A 21,485-nucleotide genomic window follows, 5' to 3' on the forward strand; every position below is an offset into this window, starting at 1 on the left:
CTATCCTAGGTGAAAGGAGGCTATCGAAGAGGGGAGGACACTCAGGGAGGATCCTCTGGAAGGGGAGGACACTAGGGGAGGATACTCTGGGAGGGGAAGATACTCTGGAAGGGGAGGATACTCTGGAAGGGGAGGATACTCTGGGAGGGGAGGATACTCTGGGAGGATACTCTGGGAGGATACTCTGGGAGGGGAGGACACTCTGGGCGGAGAGGACACTCTGGGAGGGGGAGGATACTCTGGGAGGGGAGGATACTCTGGGAGGATACTCCGGGTGGGGAGGATACTCTGGGAGGGGAGGATACTCTGGGAGGGGAGGATACTCTGGGAGGATACTCTGGGAGGAGAGGACACTCTGGGAGAGGGGAGGATACTCTGGGAGGGGAGGATACTCTGGGAGGATACTCCGGGTGGGGAGGATACTCTGGGAGGGGAGGACACTCTGGGAGGGGAGTATACTCTGGGAGGGGAGGATACTCTGGGAGGGGAGGATACTCTGGGAGGGGTACTCTGGGAGGGGGAGGATACTCTGGGAGGGGAGGATACTCTGGGAGGATACTCTGGGAGGGTACTCTGGGAGGGGAGGATACTCTGGGAGGATACTCTGGGAGGGGAGGATACTCTGGGAGGGGAGGACACTCTGGGAGGGGAGGATACTCTGGGAGGGGAGGACACTCTGGGAGGGGAGGATACTCTGGGAGGGTACTCTGGGAGGGGAGGATACTCTGGGAGGGGAGGATACTCTGGGAGGGTACTCTGGGAGGGGAGGATACTCTGGGAGGATGCTCTGGGAGGGGAGGATACTCTGGGAGGGGAGGATACTCTGGGAGGGTACTCTGGGAGGGGAGGATACTCTGGGAGGATACTCTGGGAGGGGAGGATACTCTGGGAGGGGAGGATACTCTGGGAGGGGAGGACACTCTGGGAGGGGAGGATACTCTGGGAGGGGAGGATACTCTGGGAGGGGAGGATACTCTGGGAGGGGAGGATACTCTGGGAGGGGGGGGATACTCTGGGAGGGGAGGATACTCTGGGAGGGGGGATACTCTGGGAGGGGAGGATACTCTGGGAGGGGAGTATACTCTGGGAGGGGAGGATACTCTGGGAGGGGAGGATACTCTGGGAGGGGAGGACACTCTGGGAGGGGAGGATACTCTGGGAGGGGAGGATACTCTGGAAGGGGAGGACACTAGGGGAGGATACTCTGGGAGGGGAGGATACTCTGGGAGGGGAGTATACTCTGGGAGGGGAGGATACTCTGGGAGGGGAGGATACTCTGGGAGGGGGGATACTCTGGGAGGGGAGGATACTCTGGGAGGGGAGGATACTCTGGGAGGGGAGGATACTCTGGGAGGGGAGGACACTCTGGGAGGATACTCTGGGAGGATACTCTGGGAGGGGAGGATACTCTGGGAGGGGAGGATACTCTGGGAGGGGTACTCTGGGAGGATACTCTGGGAGGGGAGGATACTCTGGGAGGGGGGGATACTCTGGGAGGGGAGGATACTCTGGGAGGGGAGGATACTCTGGGAGGGGGGGATACTCTGGGAGGGGAGGATACTCTGGGAGGGGAGGATACTCTGGGAGGGGAGGATACTCTGGGAGGATACTCTGGGAGGATACTCTGGGAGGGGAGGATACTCTGGGAGGGGAGGATACTCTGGGAGGGTACTCTGGGAGGGGAGTATACTCTGGGAGGGGAGGATACTCTGGGAGGGGAGGACACACTTCAATTCCCCTACAAACTAATTGACACTTTCCTCGACCAGTTAACGGTTTCCGGGTCACGGAGGAGAGGACAGAGGAGTCGAAGAGAGGAAGGTATTTTTCCCAAATGTCTATTAGCCAATATAAATGCATTGAATAAATAAATAAATAAATCCAAAGGCATAAGGTCTTGACGTCTATATCTGATACAGTAAATGTTTATTTTTATTACCCATATTTCCCCCATAATCTTGGGCACTGAAGTACTTCTAGAGCAAAACAACCAACATATTTGTGTTCGTGAGAGTCTCATATCAGTGTATAACCCAAACAGTTCGAACGCTACACACAGAGCTTGGCAGATCAGCGGTACCGACTTCAGACGAGTCGTTGACACTTGTGGGGGGGGGGTCATAGAGCAAAATGGAGAACAGCAACGCATTTGTGAGAGTCTCAGCTTTCCGTGCAGACCACTCTATTAAAAGGACATGACTGGTACAGTATATGGAAGCTCACTTTAGCCCGAACAAGTGCACACTTCAGGAAGAAGAAGGAATTATTGGGACACACCCAAGGCCAGGAAGAGGAGGACATCAAACAGCAGCAAATTAAAAAAACCAAAAAAAAAATGTTTTTAAATCTAAAGATAAAATCATGTAGAAAGGGAACAATCTTTAAAAAAAAAAAATCCTTTGTTTAAAGTTCTTTAGAAAAAGAACATAAATAGAAATGTGTTAAACTTTGTGCTCTTGATGTTTGAAATTCATACAGTTCAACCTCACACACTGTATCTCGTGAAGTGGTTGATCTCTTCTACATAGCGTAACTAGACAGTGCATTGATCTGCAATCTATAGTTTAACACGTACAGGAAGAAAGAAAGTATTCAGATACCTCTACACACAAAAAAAAATATTCATTATGTACATCTATATAAGGTTATAGATCGCACAAAATGGTGGATGTAACGCTCCTTTAGATTTATTGGTAAAAGATGACTGACTACAACCCAAGGGGATAACACGCTAAATCGATTTCACTTGTTTCCAACGTGGTCCCCGATGGAATAGATACAAACAGGGTATGGAGTATGGACATATTAACTCTGTTTCCTGGAGTATGGACATATTAACTTTCCTGTTGTCAAGTATTTATCTGATTCACCTATGATAAAGTCGTATTTTCCATTCCACTCTAGCCTCCTAAAGGAGAGTTCAGTTCTCCCTTGTCTGGCTGGAGAGTTTGGCAGAATGGAATGTGCAGAAAGTGGCATACGGGGAACAAGGTAAAGCTGCAGGGGAGAGTCCCAACTGGAAGTCCCTCTACTGTAGGTAGTAGTATAAGAACTGTGGTTCGGTCTGTCCAACTCTCCATCCATCCATCCATCCATCCATCCATCCATCCATTCATCATACTGTAGGAAGCAGTAGGCCTTGAAGCAGTTATTCTGTCGGTCCATGTGTCCACCTCTCTGTCCCTCCAGCTGTCCACCCCTCCTACCATCCATCCTTCAAACCTTTGAAGAGTCAGTCATGGCTACATGCCCCTCTCTCTCTCCCTCCATCTCGATCCTTCCTTCCATCTCCCTATCATTGTAGGTAGCGGTAGATCTTAAAGCAGTGGTTTCCAGAATCGGCTACGGCCACGTGTCCATCAGAGGTGAGGGTCAGACCCTGGGGGCCGTAGAGAGGGTCAGCTGATGTGTTGATATAGGACAGGAAGGAACCAGCGCTGTCAAATACCTGGGGAAAGAAAAAGGGGTTTCAAATCAAATCTAATTTTAATTCACATGCGCGGAATACAACAGGTGTAGTAGACCTTAGTGAAATGCCCTTAACCAACAATGCAGTTAAGAAAAATACCTTAAAAAAAAGAAATAAAAGTAACAAATAATTAAAGAGCAGCAGTAAAATAACAATAGCGAGGCTATATACAGGGGGTACTGGCACAGAGTCAATGTGCGGGGGCACCGGTTAATCGAGGTAATTGAGGTTGTATGTACATGTAGATAGAGTTATTAAAGTGACTATGCATAGATAATAACAGAGAGTCGCAACAGCGTAAAAGAGGGGGGCAATGCAAATAGTCTGGGTAGCTATTTAATTAGCTGTTCAGGAGTCTTATGGCTTGGCGGTAGAAGCTGTTTAGAAGCCTCTTGGACCTAGAACTTGGCGCTCCGGTACCGCTTGCCGTGCGTTAGCAGAAAGAACAGTTTATGACTAGGGTGGCTGGAGTCTTGTTTCAGTTGTAGTTTTTGGGTTCAATTCTGTTCTTACAGCCCTTTTTTTCCCCATCTGAATTTGTATTGTATTGTAAATGGATCTGAACTCCCAGGCTCCCGCTTGGGAAAACAACGTCTTAGCCCTTAGATTAGGAGGTATGTTTCCTCTTCAACGGCTCAGACACGGGGCGTATGTGGCAGGGACTCTAGACAATCACAGATTATAAAGGGAGAGACAGCCACGTTGTGGACAACTACGCAAAACACCTTTTTTTGCTCGCTTAGAGGAAAACACAGAGCTGCCGACGCAGGCCACTGCCAACGCGAGTAAGACATTTAAGCGGGTTAACACTTGCAAGGCTGCCGGCCCAGAAGGCATCCCAAGCCGTGTTCTCAGAGCATATGCAGACCAGCTGGCCGTTTACGGACATATTAAAATCTCTCCCTATCCCAGTCTGTTGTCCCCACTTGCTTCAAGATGTCCACCATTGATCCTGTAACCAGGAAATGAAGGTAACTGAACTAAATGACTATCGCCCCGTTTTATTGTTAGGTATTACTGCACTGTTGGAGCTAGAAACACAAGCATTTAGTTAGGTATTACTGCACTGTTGGAGCCAGAAATATAAGCATTTCGCTGCACCTACAATAACTTCTGCAAAATATGTGTACGTGACCAATAACATTTGATTTGATTTTGATTTGATTTCTTGGGCTGAGGGTGACTGATTTTAAGTCGCAGGCAGAGCTACCTCATCATGACAGACAGCGTGAGTCCAAGAAATACACTCGGATAGCTAATCTTGAATCCAGGTGAAATGCTTTTTATTTTATTTGTGTCATAGAGAGCAATAGAGATCACAACGTTGCATCTGTCCCATTATTGTGTCTGTTAGAGAACGGGCAGCGCCATTGAGGTAGTCACCATTTTTAAGCAGTCACTTTTCTTCTACTACTTCTATGAGTTGGTAAACAAACTGAAAGTGTGCATACTGCCCCCTGGAGGGTGTTGTTGGAACAGGTGTAAAGCCAACATTGTAACTGCCACCTGGAGTGATGGAATGTTTCCTCACGAGTATAATTCACTGACTGATTCCTCCTGATGACCTGGATTGAATTATGTTGTCCTTCCTTAAACCATAGGAAGTTCCACCCAATTTGACTACTTCAAAATGTTGAAAGTCCTCAATGGTGCTGCCCATGCTAAAACAAGCTTTTGGGCACTAGAGTCCTCTATGCATCTCCATTGTTTGGGTGCGTCTTATGCCTGAGATGTTAGGTTACATGTAGGATGAAACAACGAGTTATCTCCCAAATTAGGTGCTGTGGGTGTGGCCTCACCTGTATGCGGCTGTTGCCCCAGTCGGCCACGATGATGTTCCCATTTGTGTCCACGGCAACTCCGGTGGGGGCATTGAACTGGCCGTTCCCCTCGCCATGGGAACCAAACTTAAACAGGAACTCACCGTCCGCACTGTACACCTGGGGACAGGAAGTAGACACACACACACCTCTGTGATGTCACACCTGTGGGGGGGGGGTGAATTGAAAGGATCGTTTACTTGTAGAATATGCAGGGTAGTCATCTTGTTAAGGGCAGAGATTCAGTAGAATAAGCAGGGTAGACACCTTGTTAAGGGCAGAGATTCAGTAGCATATGCAACGTAGAGATGCAGAAGGTTCAGGTTCATAAGTGTCCATCATTATTTACAGTGCTCAAAGTTAGTTATAGCCGGCAAAGTTATTTACAAAATACACTTAGACAAAAGACTTGATTCAATACAAAACAACAAAACAAACCTCAAGCCTGCGTGCGTAATGGGTCCGCGGTTAAACGACCACCCCTCATCACTGTCAAACGCTCCCTAAAACACTTCAGCGAGCAGGCCTTTCTAATCGACCTGGCCCTGGTATCCTGGAAGGATATTGACCTCATCCCGTCAGTAGAGGATGCCTGGTTGCTCTTTAAAACTGCTTTCCTCTCCATCTTAAATAAGCATGCCCCATTCAAAAAATGTAGAAATAAGAACAGATATAGCCCTTGGTTCACCCCAGACTTGACTGCCCTTGACCAGCACAAAAACATCCTGTGGCGTTCTGCATTAGCATCGTATAGCCCCCACGATTTGCAACTTTTCAGGGAAGTCTGTTAGGAAAGCTAAGACCAGCTTTTTCAAACAGAAATTTGCTTCCTGTTGCACTAATTCCAAAAAGTTTTGGGACACTGTAAAGTCCATGGAGAATAAGAGCACCTCCTCCCAGCTGCCCACTGCACTGAGGATAGGAAAAACTGTCACCACTGACAAATCTACGATAATCAATAATTTCAATAAGGTTTTTTTCTACGGCTGGCCATGCTTTCCACCTGGTTACCCCCCCCCAGCCAACATCTCAGCACCCCCTGCAGCAACTTGCCCAACTTGTTAACCTGGAGGAAAATGGGGGCGGGTCATGCTTTTTAAATTCCAGTCATGAGGAGGGTTTAGTATTTATTTATTTTTACAGGAGAGGGTCATGTCATTTACAATCGAATAAATATCATATTGCATTGAATTAGTATCTTATTGGGTACGTCTTGATGCTGCCCCTCATCCCTGATTCTCTGCTGGGCTCGCAATATCAAGTACGCCTAGTGTGGTCGCTATCAAAAGATCCTTAACCTATACTATAGGCTACAAGCCTAAGATGAATTTTGGCCCATTCCTCCTGACAGAGCTGGTGTAACTGAGTCAGGTTTGTAGGCCTCCTTGCTCGCACACGCTTTTTCAGTTCTGCCCACAAATGTTCTATAGGATTGAGGTCAGGGCTTTGTGATGGCCACTCCAATACCTTGACTTTGTTGTCCTTAAACCATTTTGCCACAACTTTGGAAGTATACTTGGGGTCATTGTCCATTTGGAAGACCCATTTGCGACCAAGCTTTAACTTCCTGATTGATGTCTTGAGATGTTGCTTCAATATATCCACATCATTTACCTTGCTCATGATGCCATCTATTTTGTGAAGTGCACCAGTCCCTCCTGCAGCAAAGCACCCCCACAACATGATGCTGCCACCCCCGTGCTTCACGGTTGGGATGGTGTTCTTCGGCTTGCAAGCCTCCTCCTTATTTCTCCAAACATAACAATGGTCATTATGGCCAAAGAGTGCTATTTTTGTTTCATCAGACCAGAGGACATTTCTCCAAAAAGTATGATCTTTGTCCCCATGTGCAGTTGCAAACCATAGTCTGGCTTTTTTTATGGCGGTTTTGGAGCAGTGGCTTCTTCCTTGATGAGCGGCCTTTCAGGTTATGTCGATATTGGACTTGTTTTACTGTGGATATAGATACCTTTGTACCTGTTTCCTCCAGCATCTTCACAAGGTCCTTTGCTGTTGTTCTGGGATTGATTTGCACTTTTCGCACCAAAGTATGTTCATCTCTAGGAGACAGAACGTGTCTCCTTCCTGAAGGGTTTGATGGCTGCGTGGTCCCATGGTGTTTATACTTGCGTACTATTGTTTGTACAGATGAACGTGGTACCTTCAGGCGTTTGGAAATTGCTCCCAAGGATGAACCAGACTTGTGGAGGTCTACAATTCTTTTTCTGAGGTCTTGGCTGATTTCTTTTGATTTTCCTATGATGTCAAGCAAAGAGGCACTGAGTTTGAAGGTAGGCCTTGAAATACATCCACAGGTACACCTCCAATTGACTCAAATGATTTCAATTAGCCTATCAGAAGCTTCTAAAGCCATGACATCATTTTCTGGAATTTTCCAAGCTGTTTAAAGGCACTGTTTAAATTCACTGGAATTGTGATACAGTGAATTATAAGTGAAATAATCTGTCTGTAAACAATTGTTGGAATAATCACTTGTGTCATGCACAAAGTAGATGTCCTAACCGACTTGCCAAAACTATAGTTTGTTAACAAGAAATTTGTGGAGTGGTTGAAAAACGAGTTTTAATGACTCCAACCTAAGTGTATGTAAACTTCCGACTTCAACTGTATATTAACTAGGCTACACTGCAATGGATAGCCTATCCCAATCATGAGCCCTGGCCTGCCCTGCTCTTGCTGATGTAAACCCTTTTTGTGCTGCCTAAGGAGGCGAGTCTAAGGCTTCTTCCAAAAATATTGTTTTTATCTGTAGAAAAAAAAAGCGATAATCTGTGCGTGCTGAGATGGAGAGTTTGAAGATGAGGAGGACTGGAGGTAAACTTGCTACTGCTATAATTGATTTGAATAAAAACAATGTGTTTCATTGCCCATAATGAAGCTAGTTATGAGAGATATTTACCTCACAATAAGCCATATTCGAGTCATTTACAATCATAACCCACACGCGGAGATGGACAGCGCACGGGCAGAAGGCCTAATTCATTTAAAACAGTCTTCATTTTAACTCGACATTAGGCTGCTAACAACAAGAGGGCTTTGTGTTGGAGCCATATTTCTTCCTTTTCAAGAAATAAGAGGTAGTCCTACGTGTTTGACGCTAGCGCTCTATTTTCGGCTGGCATTAAAGCGGTCATAGGCATTTTTGTTGGCAATTTCGACCTGTTAAAGCCAGCGGTCTGCTATTTTCAAACTGTTGCGCAATGATTGTTCATTTTCCATTTCTTGCGCTCAGATGGGAGTGGTGGAAATATTTGAGTGTGTCCTTAAAAACATGACACAAAGTGATAATTTCAGGCAGCGTTGATAAGGATAATTTAACGGTAATGCAGTTGGTTATGGCATGACTTTTGACAGAAGAAACTCAGCCTATCCAGCCATGACGCACGCTACCCATATGGACATGGAACAAGACTAGCCTAATGTACTTTTGGTGCCTGTATACTTCATATTTCGAAAACCTACAGTACCAGTCAAAAGTTTGGACACACCTACTCATTCAAGGGTTTTTCTTTATTTGTACTATTTTCTAAATTGTAGAATAATAGTGAAGACATCAACACATATGGAATCATGTAGGAACCAAAAAAGTGTTAAACAAAACATTTAGATTTTAGATTCTTCACAGTAGCCACCATTTGCCTTGATGACAGCTTTGCACACTCTTGGCATTCTCTCAACCAGCTTCATGAGGTAGTCACTTGGAATGCATTTCAATTATCATGTTTGCCTTGTTAAATGTTAATTTCTAGGGGTATATTGAGGGGGTATGTGAGGGTATATTGAGGGGGTACGTGAGGGTATATTGAGGGGGTACGTGAGGGTATTGTGGCTTTTGCTAAATAAAATGTCCAAAAAAATAAGCCTACCCTTTGTTAGCTTAAGATTTAGAAAACAAAATGTATGGACCTGATTATATGAAGTGAACTATAATGACGCTTTAGTCCGCAATGCTTTATGCTAGAAACAAGCAGTAAAACGCCAGGGGAAAGACGTGACTATGACACATATGGGCATATCTTTTAGTTTATCTCCATGACATTCGGAGGCTGTACTTATGTAGCCGAGGAGACAAAAACAAAACAAAAACATTTTACTTTGGGAAGTAATGTGTGATTCTGTCACTATCAAATTGACGTTCAACATTTCAACAGGCTTTTAAACAACATACTAACTCGAAATCAGTCAGGAGAAAGCCAGGTAGCCGAAGAAGGAACAAAAATGAATTATTTAGGCTATATTATTATTTTGGGTCGGCAGATAGCCTAGTGGTTAGAGCGTTGGGCCAGTAACCTAAAGGTTGCTGGATCGGATCCCCGAGCTGACAAGGTAAATATCTGTCATTCTGCCCTTGAACAAGGCAGTTAACCCACTGTTCCTAGGCTGTCATTGTAAATAATAATTTGTTCTTAACTGACTTAAATAAAAAAATATACATATTTCAAGGCCGTCTAAGAAATCAAATGTGAGACAGGCTGGCAGGGGTGCTCAACACTTCAACATGCCATTTAAGCTGAATGAAATGTTAAAAAAAACTATTACTTAGAATTAAATAGTAATGAAACAAAAAATTCCTTATTAGTCAGTGCCTTTGAAATCACTTTTATAACCACGAGTTTGGCCAGTCTTTGGTTTGAGGATCATGCAGTGAGCTATACATCCCTAGTTTGTTAATTTACATTTTAGTCATTTAGCAGACACTCTTATCCAGAGCGACTTACAGTAGTGAATGCATACATTTCATACATTTTTTTTCTCCGTACTGGTCCCCCGTGGGAATCGAACCCATAACCCTGGCGTTGCAAACACCATGCTCTACCAACTGAACCATACGGGACAATTTAGCCTACAGTAGCAGATGTTCTTATATTCCCATGGCCTGATCACAGTCAACACACATACATTTTGTAACAACAATATCATTGAATAAAATAAAACTTGAAAATTATAGTTTCCCAAATGTAAAAAAGTTACAAGTGCATATAGGCCTACGTGATGATATGCCTCTGCTGTGTTAAAACAAATGCTTTGCCCTCTAATTCATTGATGACCAGATATTTCAGTTGTAACTGGTTCTGTTGCACTCAGTTTTTACAGTTCTATACTTAGACGGCTCTCTTTTTATAGCCGGTTGCTTCAGCATGCGCTCATTGGTCGTCATGCTCTGTTGTGGATATAAAAAAGATTCTACTTGTCTCCAGTCATGTAAAATGATGTAGAATTGCATGAAATGCATTTATGAAAGGCTCTTTTTTTCTCTCAGACCGCAAATAAGATGATAGACTCATGCAGTGCTTTTATTATAATGAAGATATTTTCACTCCTAACCTTGTCCACGGTAGTCTGCAAATCCACTACCTTCTGGCTACTTTGCCATGTAATGCTGACAAAACGAAATATGCTGAAAAAACAGTCTCTGCATATTTAAGGCTCTGGTACCTCTGGTACCTCTACTAATACCTCTACAGCTTTGCTGTGGCTCAGTTGGTAGAGCATGGTGTTTGCAACGCCAGCATGGTGAGTGCAACGCCAGTGTTGTGGGTTCGATTCTCACAGGGGGCCAGTACAACAAACAAACAAAAAATGTGTGAAATGAAATGTATCTCTGGATAAGAGCGTCTGCTAAAATGTAAATGTAAAATGTCTGTCTTAGGAGTGAGGGTAAGTGGTAAGCATGTTCTTTACTATCCACTTTAATTTTCATTTCAGAGAGGCCTGATTTTCTCCAGTTATCCCAGGTATCCCTTATTATAAATGATGTACAGTCCCTAACAAAGAACTATGAACTGTAGCTAACTGCTAACAAGTAACTATGAACTGTAGCTAACTGCTAACAAGTAACTATGAACTGTAGCTAACTGTTAACAAAGAACTATAAACTGTAGCTAACGGCTAACAAGTAACTATGAACTGTAGCTTACTGCTAACAAGTAACTATGAACTGTAGCTAACTGCTAACAAGTAACTATGAACTGTAGCTAACTGTTAACAAAGAACTATAAACTGTAGCTAACTGCTAACAAGTAACTATGAACTGTAGCTTACTGCTAACAAGTAACTATAAACTGTAGCTAACTGCTAACAAGTAACTATGAACTGTAGCTAACTGTTAACAAGTAACTATGAACTGTAGCTTACTGTTAACAAAGAACTATAAACTGTAGCTAACTGCTAACAAGTAACTATGAACTGTAGCTAACTGCTAACAAGTAACTATGAACTGTAGCTAACTGCTAACAAAGGAGCTAAAGGATAATATAGTCATGGACGATGTAATGCTTTAAGAAAGAAATGGAAAATGCATATGGGAAATAGAACACTCTTTTAATATAATGACAGATTAGACTGTGTGTGCGTTGGAGTGGGCATAGATCCACTTCATCACACAACTATATATTTTCAAATGAATAAAGCATTTTTTTATTTTATTCCCACTTTCCTTGATCACAGCATAAAGGTTTGACTTACCTTTACAGAATGATTGTGGAAATCTGTGACAATGATTTCATTCTTGTTGTTCACCGCAACAAAGTGTGGACCTGGGCGAGAGAGAGAGAGAGAGAGAGAGAGAGAGAGAGAGAGAGAGAGAGAGAGAGAGAGAGAGAGAGAGAGAGAGAGAGAGAGAGAACGTGATTTATGTTAGCATGACTGATGTCCTCTAAAATACTGGTTAGATTATTTTTTTTTTATTTGCACCAAAGAAAATAAGTAATAAACAACAATAGAAAAAACCCAACTACAAATCAAAAAACAGTGTGAAGGTAGGCTTTTATATAAGCCACACCACAAGAAAAGTACAAAAAAAAAAAAAAAAGGTTTGTTAAAACAGATAACAAAACCTACTAATTATAAATGTACAAATGAACCGATCAGAGTGATTACATAAATTTGATCCAGAGATCGATAGAGATCTCTAGATGGTTATAACTGGTTTTAACATGGAGATTGCCATTGAGGGCTTCTAGCATTTTAAAGTAATCAACTGGGTGGGGATTCCTATGGGTTGGGAGCAATCAGCCAATTATCAGAAAGCATTGGATTCTATAAATTGGGTTGCCTATGGTTTGTAAACGGTTTAAAGCTTTATCACTGCCATCTAGAGGCCACAATAGATGAATGACACAAGAGTTGGTTCAGGACTCCAACACTACAGGTGGTGGTAAATCACCAATATTAACTTTACACTTTTTTTCCAGACACAAAAGAAGAAGACAATTGACTACTTTAAAATTGAGATGCCATGATGGCACAGATACAAAGATAAGATCTCTATCTATCTCTATGGTTTAATCACTCATTTTCAGTGCTACCGATTTTCATTTAATTCATTGTTCAGGTGTTTTGAAATGTCTAGGGATGTAATATTTAAGAGCAAACAATTCAAAAATGGGTTAGTATATAATCAATTTCATTCAATTCCAGCTCATTCATCTTATGCATACTGTACATTACAGAGCATTACATTAAACACAGTTCGAACAACAATGAGTGTAATGATCATGATATTACGATGACATATGTATCAATCTTTTGTTATGTTTTACATATATCAGGCACAGAGTGATCTGGGAAGATTTCAGATACAATTTCCAGGGCACACAACATCAGGGCAGGAGATGCAGGTTAGACAGAATAGTGCACTCTGGGTAAGGGGCGGGGCAACACACCGATACTTACTGAACACTGGACCAGATCTATTTAAATGTGCACCACTTTTTTCTAGAACAGAAACAAAGGGAGAAGAAAAATAACAAGAAACAAACAAACGAAAAGGTAGAGTCAGAGATGAAAGACTAAACAACGAGAAGAACAGAGATGATCTGCAGGAAGAAATGGTTTCCGATGGCAACCAGTGTCCTGGCGGCCATCTTGGCTCCTGCAGGTGTGTCAGATTAGAACATGGGTCGTGTTCGGGAGGAACATTTCACAACGATCAGATACTAATGGGTTGTGTAGAACAGTATGCACCAAGCGTCTCAAAGTAGGAGTGCTGATCTAGGATCAGTTTTGCCTTTTTTTACGTCCAGATGAATGAGATTACATGGACAGGGAGGACCTGGGCCCATATCCACAAAGCATCTCAAAGTAGGAGCGCTGATCTAGGATCGGGTCCCAATCTGTCCGTCTCAATCATTATGATCTGAAAGGCAACACTGATCCTAGATCAGCAAGAACATTAAATATAGTGTCAGCTGTTACTCAGCGCATTGCTATCCGAACGTTTCACATCGCCGAACATTCTAGGCTCCACCCCCTTACCTGCAAACTGTCTCTCGGACGTCCCCCTGGCGCCAAACTTGGTGACCAGCTTCCCGTTAGACTGGAAGATGAAGACGCAGCACGCCTTGTTGTCCACGGCGATGATGTGTCCGTTCCTGTCCACTGCCACGCCCTTAGGGCCCAACAGACGCCCCGCTCCGATCTTATTCTGAGTGGGAGAAGGAGGAGGTGATTCAACATGTAGAATTGTCAGGAAAGTAACGGAAAATTACAGCCAATATTGTTTTGTGGTTAGAGTCAATAGAACAGCTGTCATTCATTTAAGGTGTGTCTTACCCAGAATCCTTAGTAAAATAACAAAGCGGTCACCAAGCCTCTGTTTAGGTAGGTAGCTGAGGGACGGGCCTGGAATAATGTGACCACTGTCAAATTCATAGACGGAGCTATGGATGCAAGGACTGATCATCCATGATATTGAAATGATAGTTTTAACCATGTTTTGATGCTATTTGTTGTTTGTTTACATTTACTTTGTTTACAAACAATGGAGTAAAACAAGCTTTTATTTTGGGTTCTGATGGGAAATGACAGTTGAACTAAACTTCCGAGGCATTTCTACGTTATATACATTAAGAATCAATGGCTATATATCAATCATTTATAAGTGGAATTCTAGCTTTAAGATTAGAGAGGGAATCTCATGACCTCTGATGACCTCGTGACCTCTGACCTTGAACTTCCCATCGGAGGAGAAGATGCTGACCCATCGGTTGTCGTAGTCGGCCACGATGATGTCACCGTTCATATCCACGGTAACGCCCGTGGGTCGCTGCAGTTGCCCCGGCGACCGACCTCTGACCCCAAACCTCATTTTGAATTGCCCGTCATTGGAGAACACCTGTCGACAGGGTGGGACGACTTCAATATCAAAACCAGTGTTTAGAGTAAAGTTTGGTTATAGGTCTAGCTGGTGTACCTCTTAGAATGCCCTAAGTAGTGTTATACCACATTACCTTTCCCTCTCCTGTTCTATGGATGGTCTCCTACCTGGATACACTGGTTGTTACTGTCTGTCTTTCCCTCTCCTGTGTTCTATGGATGGTCTCCTACCTGGATACACTGGTTGTTACTGTCTGTCTTTCCCTCTCCTGTTCTATGGATGGTCTCCTACCTGGATACACTGGTTGTTACTGTCTGTCTTTCCCTCTCCTGTTCTATGGATGGTCTCCTACCTGGATACACTGGTTGTTACTGTCTGTCTTTCCCTCTCCTGTGTTCTATGGATGGTCTCTCCTACCTGGATACACTGGTTGTTACTGTCTGTCTTTCCCTCTCCTGTTCTATGGATGGTCTCCTACCTGGATACACTGGTTGTTACTGTCTGTCTTTCCCTCTCCTGTGTTCTATGGATGGTCTCCTACCTGGATACACTGGTTGTTACTGTCTGTCTTTCCCTCTCCTGTGTTCTATGGATGGTCTCCTACCTGGATACACTGGTTGTTACTGTCTGTCTTTCCCTCTCCTGTGTTCTATGGATGGTCTCCTACCTGGATACACTGGTTGTTACTGTCTGTCTTTCCCTCTCCTGTGTTCTATGGATGGTCTCCTACCTGGATACACTGGTTGTTACTGTCTGTCTTTCCCTCTCCTGTGTTCTATGGATGGTCTCCTACCTGGATACACTGGTTGTTACTGTCTGTCTTTCCCTCTCCTGTGTTCTATGGATGGTCTCCTACCTGGATACACTGGTTGTTACTGTCTGTCTTTCCCTCTCCTGTTCTATGGATGGTCTCCTACCTGGATACACTGGTTGTTACTGTCTGTCTTTCCCTCTCCTGTGTTCTATGGATGGTCTCTCCTACCTGTATACACTGGTTGTTACTGTCTGTCTTTCCCTCTCCTGTGTTCTATGGATGGTCTCTCCTACCTGGATACACTGGTTGTTACTGTCTGTCTTTCCCTCTCCTGTGTTCTATGGATGGTCTCCTACCTGGATACACTGGTTGTTACTGTCTGTCTTTCCCTCTCCTGTGTTCTATGGATGGTCTCCTACCTGGATACACTGGTTGTTACTGTCTGTCTTTCCCTCTCCTGTTCTATGGATGGTCTCTCCTACCTGGATACACTGGTTGTTACTGTCTGTCTTTCCCTCTCCTGTGTTCTATGGATGGTCTCCTACCTGGATACACTGGTTGTTACTGTCTGTCTTTCCCTCTCCTGTTCTATGGATGGTCTCCTACCTGGATACACTGGTTGTTACTGTCTGTCTTTCCCTCTCCTGTGTTCTATGGATGGTCTCCTACCTGGATACACTGGTTGTTACTGTCTGTCTTTCCCTCTCCTGTTCTATGGATGGTCTTCTACCTGGATACACTGGTTGTTACTGTCTGTCTTTCCCTCTCCTGTTCTATGGATGGTCTCTCCTACCTGGATACACTGGTTGTTACTGTCTGTCTTTCCCTCTCCTGTTCTATGGATGGTCTCCTACCTGGATACACTGGTTGTTACTGTCTGTCTTTCCCTCTCCTGTTCTATGGATGGTCTCTCCTACCTGGATACACTGGTTGTTACTGTCTGTCTTTCCCTCTCCTGTGTTCTATGGATGGTCTCCTACCTGGATACACTGGGCTCCGGGCAGCCGAGCGGAAATGGAGGAAAACTCGCCTCCCTGCGGACCTGGCATCCTTTCACTCCCTCCTCTCTACATTTTCCTCTTCTGTCTCTGCTGCTAAAGCCACTTTCTACCACTCTAAACTCCAAGCATCTGCCTCTAACCCTAGGAAGCTCTTTGCTACCTTCTCCTCCCTCCTGAATCCTCCTCCCCCTCCCCCCCACCTCCTCCCTCTCTGCGGATGACTTCGTCAACCATTTTGAAAAGAAGGTTGACGACATCCGATCCTCGTTTGCTAAGTCAAACGACACCGCTGGTCCTGCTCACACTGCCCTACCCTGTGCTTTGACCTCTTTCTCCCCTCTCTCTCCAGATGAAATCTCGCGTCTTGTGACGGCCGGCCGCCCAACAACCTGCCCACTTGACCCTATCCCCTCCTCTCTTCTCCAGACCATTTCCGGAGACCTTCTCCCCTACCTCACCTCGCTCATCAACTCATCCTTGACCGCTGGCTACGTCCCTTCCGTCTTCAAGAGAGCGAGAGTTGCACCCCTTCTGAAAAAACCTACACTCGATCCCTCCGATGTCATCAACTACAGACCAGTATCCCTTCTCTCCTTTCTCTCCAAAACTCTTGAACGTGCCGTCCTTGGCCAGCTCTCTTGCTATCTCTCTCAGAATGACCTTCTTGATCTTAATCAGTCAGGTTTCAAGACTGGGCATTCAACTGAGACTGCTCTTCTCTGTGTCACGTAGCCTCTCCGCACTGCTAAAGCTAACTCTCTCTCCTCTGCTCTCATCCTTCTAGACCTATCTGCTGCCTTTGATACCGTGAACCATCAGATCCTCCTCTCCACCCTCTCCGAGCTGGGCATCTCCGGCGCCGCCCACGCTTGGATTGCGTCCTACCTGACAGGTCGCTCCTACCAGGTGGCGTGGCGAGAATCTGTCTCCGCACCACGTGCTCTCACCACTGGTGTCCCCCAGGGCTCTGTTCTAGGCCCACTCCTATTCTCGCTATACACCAAGTCACTTGGCTCTGTCATATCCTCACATGGTCTCTCATATCATTGCTATGCAGATGACACACAATTAATCTTCTCCTTTCCCCCTTCTGACAACCAGGTGGCGAATCGCATCTCTGCATGTCTGGCAGACATATCAGTGTGGATGACGGATCACCACCTCAAGCTGAACCTCGGCAAGACGGAGCTGCTCTTCCTCCCGGGGAAGGACTGCCCGTTCCATGATCTCGCCATCACGGTTGACAACTCCCTTGTGTCCTCCTCCCAGAGTGCTAAGAGCCTCGGCGTGACCCTGGACAACACCCTGTCGTTCTCCACTAACATCAAGGCGGTGACCCGATCCTGTAGGTTCATGCTCTACAACATTCGCAGAGTACGACCCTGCCTCACACAGGAAGCGGCGCAGGTCCTAATCCAGGCACTTGTCATCTCCCGTCTGGATTACTGCAACTCGTTGTTGGCTGGGCTCCCTGCCTGTGCCACTAAACCCCTACAACTCATCCAGAACGCCGCAGCCCGTCTGGTGTTCAACCTTCCCAAGTTCTCTCACGTCACCCCGCTCCTCCGCTCTCTCCACTGGCTTCCAGTCGAAGCTCGCATCCGCTACAAGACCATGGTGCTTGCCTACGGAGCTGTGAGGGGAACGGCACCTCCGTACCTTCAGGCTCTGATCAGGCCCTACACCCAAACAAGGGCACTGCGTTCATCCACCTCTGGCCTGCTCGCCTCCCTACCTCTGAGGAAGCACAGTTCCCGCTCAGCCCAGTCAAAACTGTTCGCTGCTCTGGCACCCCAATGGTGGAACAAGCTCCCTCACGACGCCAGGACAGCGGAGTCAATCACCACCTTCCGGAGACACCTGAAACCCCACCTCTTTAAGGAATACCTGGGATAGGATAAAGTAATCCTTCTAACCCCCCCCGTAAAAGGGTTAGATGCACTATTGTAAAGTGGTTGTTCCACTGGATATTATAAGGTGAATGCACCAATTTGTAAGTCGCTCTGGATAAGAGCGTCCGCTAAATGACTTAAATGTAAATGTAAATGGTTGTTACTGTCTGTCTTTCCCTCTCCTGTGTTCTATGGATGGTCTCCTACCTGGATACACTGGTTGTTACTGTCTGTCTTTCCCTCTCCTGTGTTCTATGGATGGTCTCTCCTACCTGGATACACTGGTTGTTACTGTCTGTCTTTCCCTCTCCTGTGTTCTATGGATGGTCTCTCCTACCTGGATACACTGGTTGTTACTGTCTGTCTTTCCCTCTCCTGTGTTCTATGGATGGTCTCCTACCTGGATACACTGGTTGTTACTGTCTGTCTTTCCCTCTCCTGTGTTCTATGGATGGTCTCTCCTACCTGGATACACTGGTTGTTACTGTCTGTCTTTCCCTCTCCTGTGTTCTATGGATGGTCTCCTACCTGGATACACTGGTTGTTACTGTCTGTCTTTCCCTCTCCTGTTCTATGGATGGTCTCCTACCTGGATACACTGGTTGTTACTGTCTGTCTTTCCCTCTCCTGTTCTATGGATGGTCTCCTACCTGGATACACTGGTTGTTACTGTCTGTCTTTCCCTCTCCTGTTCTATGGATGGTCTCCTACCTGGATACACTGGTTGTTACTGTCTGTCTTTCCCTCTCCTGTGTTCTATGGATGGTCTCTCCTACCTGGATACACTGGTTGTTACTGTCTGTCTTTCCCTCTCCTGTGTTCTATGGATGGTCTCCTACCTGGATACACTGGTTGTTACTGTCTGTCTTTCCCTCTCCTGTGTTCTATGGATGGTCTCCTACCTGGATACACTGGTTGTTACTGTCTGTCTTTCCCTCTCCTGTGTTCTATGGATGGTCTCCTACCTGGATACACTGGTTGTTACTGTCTGTCTTTCCCTCTCCTGTGTTCTATGGATGGTCTCCTACCTGTATACACTGGTTGTTACTGTCTGTCTTTCCCTCTCCTGTGTTCTATGGATGGTCTCCTACCTGGATACACTGGTTGTTACTGTCTGTCTTTCCCTCTCCTGTGTTCTATGGATGGTCTCTCCTACCTGGATACACTGGTTGTTACTGTCTGTCTTTCCCTCTCCTGTTCTATGGATGGTCTCCTACCTGGATACACTGGTTGTTACTGTCTGTCTTTCCCTCTCCTGTTCTATGGATGGTCTCTCCTACCTGGATACACTGGTTGTTACTGTCTGTCTTTCCCTCTCCTGTGTTCTATGGATGGTCTCCTACCTGGATACACTGGGCTCCGGGCAGCCGAGCGGAAATGGAGGAAAACTCGCCTCCCTGCGGACCTGGCATCCTTTCACTCCCTCCTCTCTACATTTTCCTCTTCTGTCTCTGCTGCTAAAGCCACTTTCTACCACTCTAAACTCCAAGCATCTGCCTCTAACCCTAGGAAGCTCTTTGCTACCTTCTCCTCCCTCCTGAATCCTCCTCCCCCTCCCCCCACCTCCTCCCTCTCTGCGGATGACTTCGTCAACCATTTTGAAAAGAAGGTTGACGACATCCGATCCTCGTTGCTAAGTCAAACGACACCGCTGGTCCTGCTCACACTGCCCTACCCTGTGCTTTGACCTCTTTCTCCCCTCTCTCTCCAGATGAAATCTCGCGTCTTGTGACGGCCGGCCGCCCAACAACCTGCCCACTTGACCCTATCCCCTCCTCTCTTCTCCAGACCATTTCCGGAGACCTTCTCCCCCTACCTCACCTCGCTCATCAACTCATCCTTGACCGCTGGCTACGTCCCTTCCGTCTTCAAGAGAGCGAGAGTTGCACCCCTTCTGAAAAAAACCTACACTCGATCCCTCCGATGTCATCAACTACAGACCAGTATCCCTTCTCTCCTTTCTCTCCAAAACTCTTGAACGTGCCGTCCTTGGCCAGCTCTCTTGCTATCTCTCTCAGAATGACCTTCTTGATCTTAATCAGTCAGGTTTCAAGACTGGGCATTCAACTGAGACTGCTCTTCTCTGTGTCACGTAGCCTCTCCGCACTGCTAAAGCTAACTCTCTCTCCTCTGCTCTCATCCTTCTAGACCTATCTGCTGCCTTTGATACCGTGAACCATCAGATCCTCCTCTCCACCCTCTCCGAGCTGGGCATCTCCGGCGCCGCCCACGCTTGGATTGCGTCCTACCTGACAGGTCGCTCCTACCAGGTGGCGTGGCGAGAATCTGTCTCCGCACCACGTGCTCTCACCACTGGTGTCCCCCAGGGCTCTGTTCTAGGCCCACTCCTATTCTCGCTATACACCAAGTCACTTGGCTCTGTCATATCCTCACATGGTCTCTCATATCATTGCTATGCAGATGACACACAATTAATCTTCTCCTTTCCCCCTTCTGACAACCAGGTGGCGAATCGCATCTCTGCATGTCTGGCAGACATATCAGTGTGGATGACGGATCACCACCTCAAGCTGAACCTCGGCAAGACGGAGCTGCTCTTCCTCCCGGGGAAGGACTGCCCGTTCCATGATCTCGCCATCACGGTTGACAACTCCCTTGTGTCCTCCTCCCAGAGTGCTAAGAGCCTCGGCGTGACCCTGGACAACACCCTGTCGTTCTCCACTAACATCAAGGCGGTGACCCGATCCTGTAGGTTCATGCTCTACAACATTCGCAGAGTACGACCCTGCCTCACACAGGAAGCGGCGCAGGTCCTAATCCAGGCACTTGTCATCTCCCGTCTGGATTACTGCAACTCGTTGTTGGCTGGGCTCCCTGCCTGTGCCACTAAACCCCTACAACTCATCCAGAACGCCGCAGCCCGTCTGGTGTTCAACCTTCCCAAGTTCTCTCACGTCACCCCGCTCCTCCGCTCTCTCCACTGGCTTCCAGTCGAAGCTCGCATCCGCTACAAGACCATGGTGCTTGCCTACGGAGCTGTGAGGGGAACGGCACCTCCGTACCTTCAGGCTCTGATCAGGCCCTACACCCAAACAAGGGCACTGCGTTCATCCACCTCTGGCCTGCTCGCCTCCCTACCTCTGAGGAAGCACAGTTCCCGCTCAGCCCAGTCAAAACTGTTCGCTGCTCTGGCACCCCAATGGTGGAACAAGCTCCCTCACGACGCCAGGACAGCGGAGTCAATCACCACCTTCCGGAGACACCTGAAACCCCACCTCTTTAAGGAATACCTGGGATAGGATAAAGTAATCCTTCTAACCCCCCCCCCGTAAAAGGGTTAGATGCACTATTGTAAAGTGGTTGTTCCACTGGATATTATAAGGTGAATGCACCAATTTGTAAGTCGCTCTGGATAAGAGCGTCCGCTAAATGACTTAAATGTAAATGTAAATGGTTGTTACTGTCTGTCT

The 21,485-nt window shown here is 46.1% G+C and overlaps 2 protein-coding genes across 5 annotated transcripts in view; both read right to left on the minus strand.

The window, feature by feature from the left end:
* LOC123725114 (proline-rich extensin-like protein EPR1) lies at positions 1-1,943 on the minus strand. The gene is made up of 2 exons (XM_045688905.1): positions 1,940-1,943; positions 1-1,691 (listed from the first exon to the last, which is right to left on the minus strand). Exons 1-2 carry the CDS (start codon positions 1,941-1,943, stop codon positions 1-3), a joined length of 1,695 nt encoding a protein of 564 aa, XP_045544861.1.
* The window catches only part of trim3b (tripartite motif containing 3b), an 84,737-nt gene continuing 65,149 nt past the window's right edge, over positions 1,898-21,485 (minus strand). For 3 of the 4 annotated variants that reach the window (XM_045690236.1, XM_045690235.1, XM_045690234.1), the window contains exons 11-16: positions 14,258-14,425; positions 13,567-13,735; positions 12,985-13,026; positions 11,776-11,846; positions 5,269-5,409; positions 1,898-3,448 (exon numbers count right to left, since the gene is read on the minus strand). In XM_045690236.1, the coding sequence (XP_045546192.1) occupies positions 3,296-3,448; positions 5,269-5,409; positions 11,776-11,846; positions 12,985-13,026; positions 13,567-13,735; positions 14,258-14,425 (744 nt within the window). In that variant the 3' untranslated portion in view covers positions 1,898-3,295. The remainder of the gene's footprint in view (positions 3,449-5,268; positions 5,410-11,775; positions 11,847-12,984; positions 13,027-13,566; positions 13,736-14,257; positions 14,426-21,485) is intronic. The other variant, XM_045690237.1, reaches the window with a different exon arrangement.

The sequence above is a fragment of the Salmo salar genome, chromosome ssa11 (assembly GCF_905237065.1).
Source record: "Salmo salar chromosome ssa11, Ssal_v3.1, whole genome shotgun sequence".
In the NCBI taxonomy this organism is placed as follows: domain Eukaryota; kingdom Metazoa; phylum Chordata; class Actinopteri; order Salmoniformes; family Salmonidae; genus Salmo; species Salmo salar.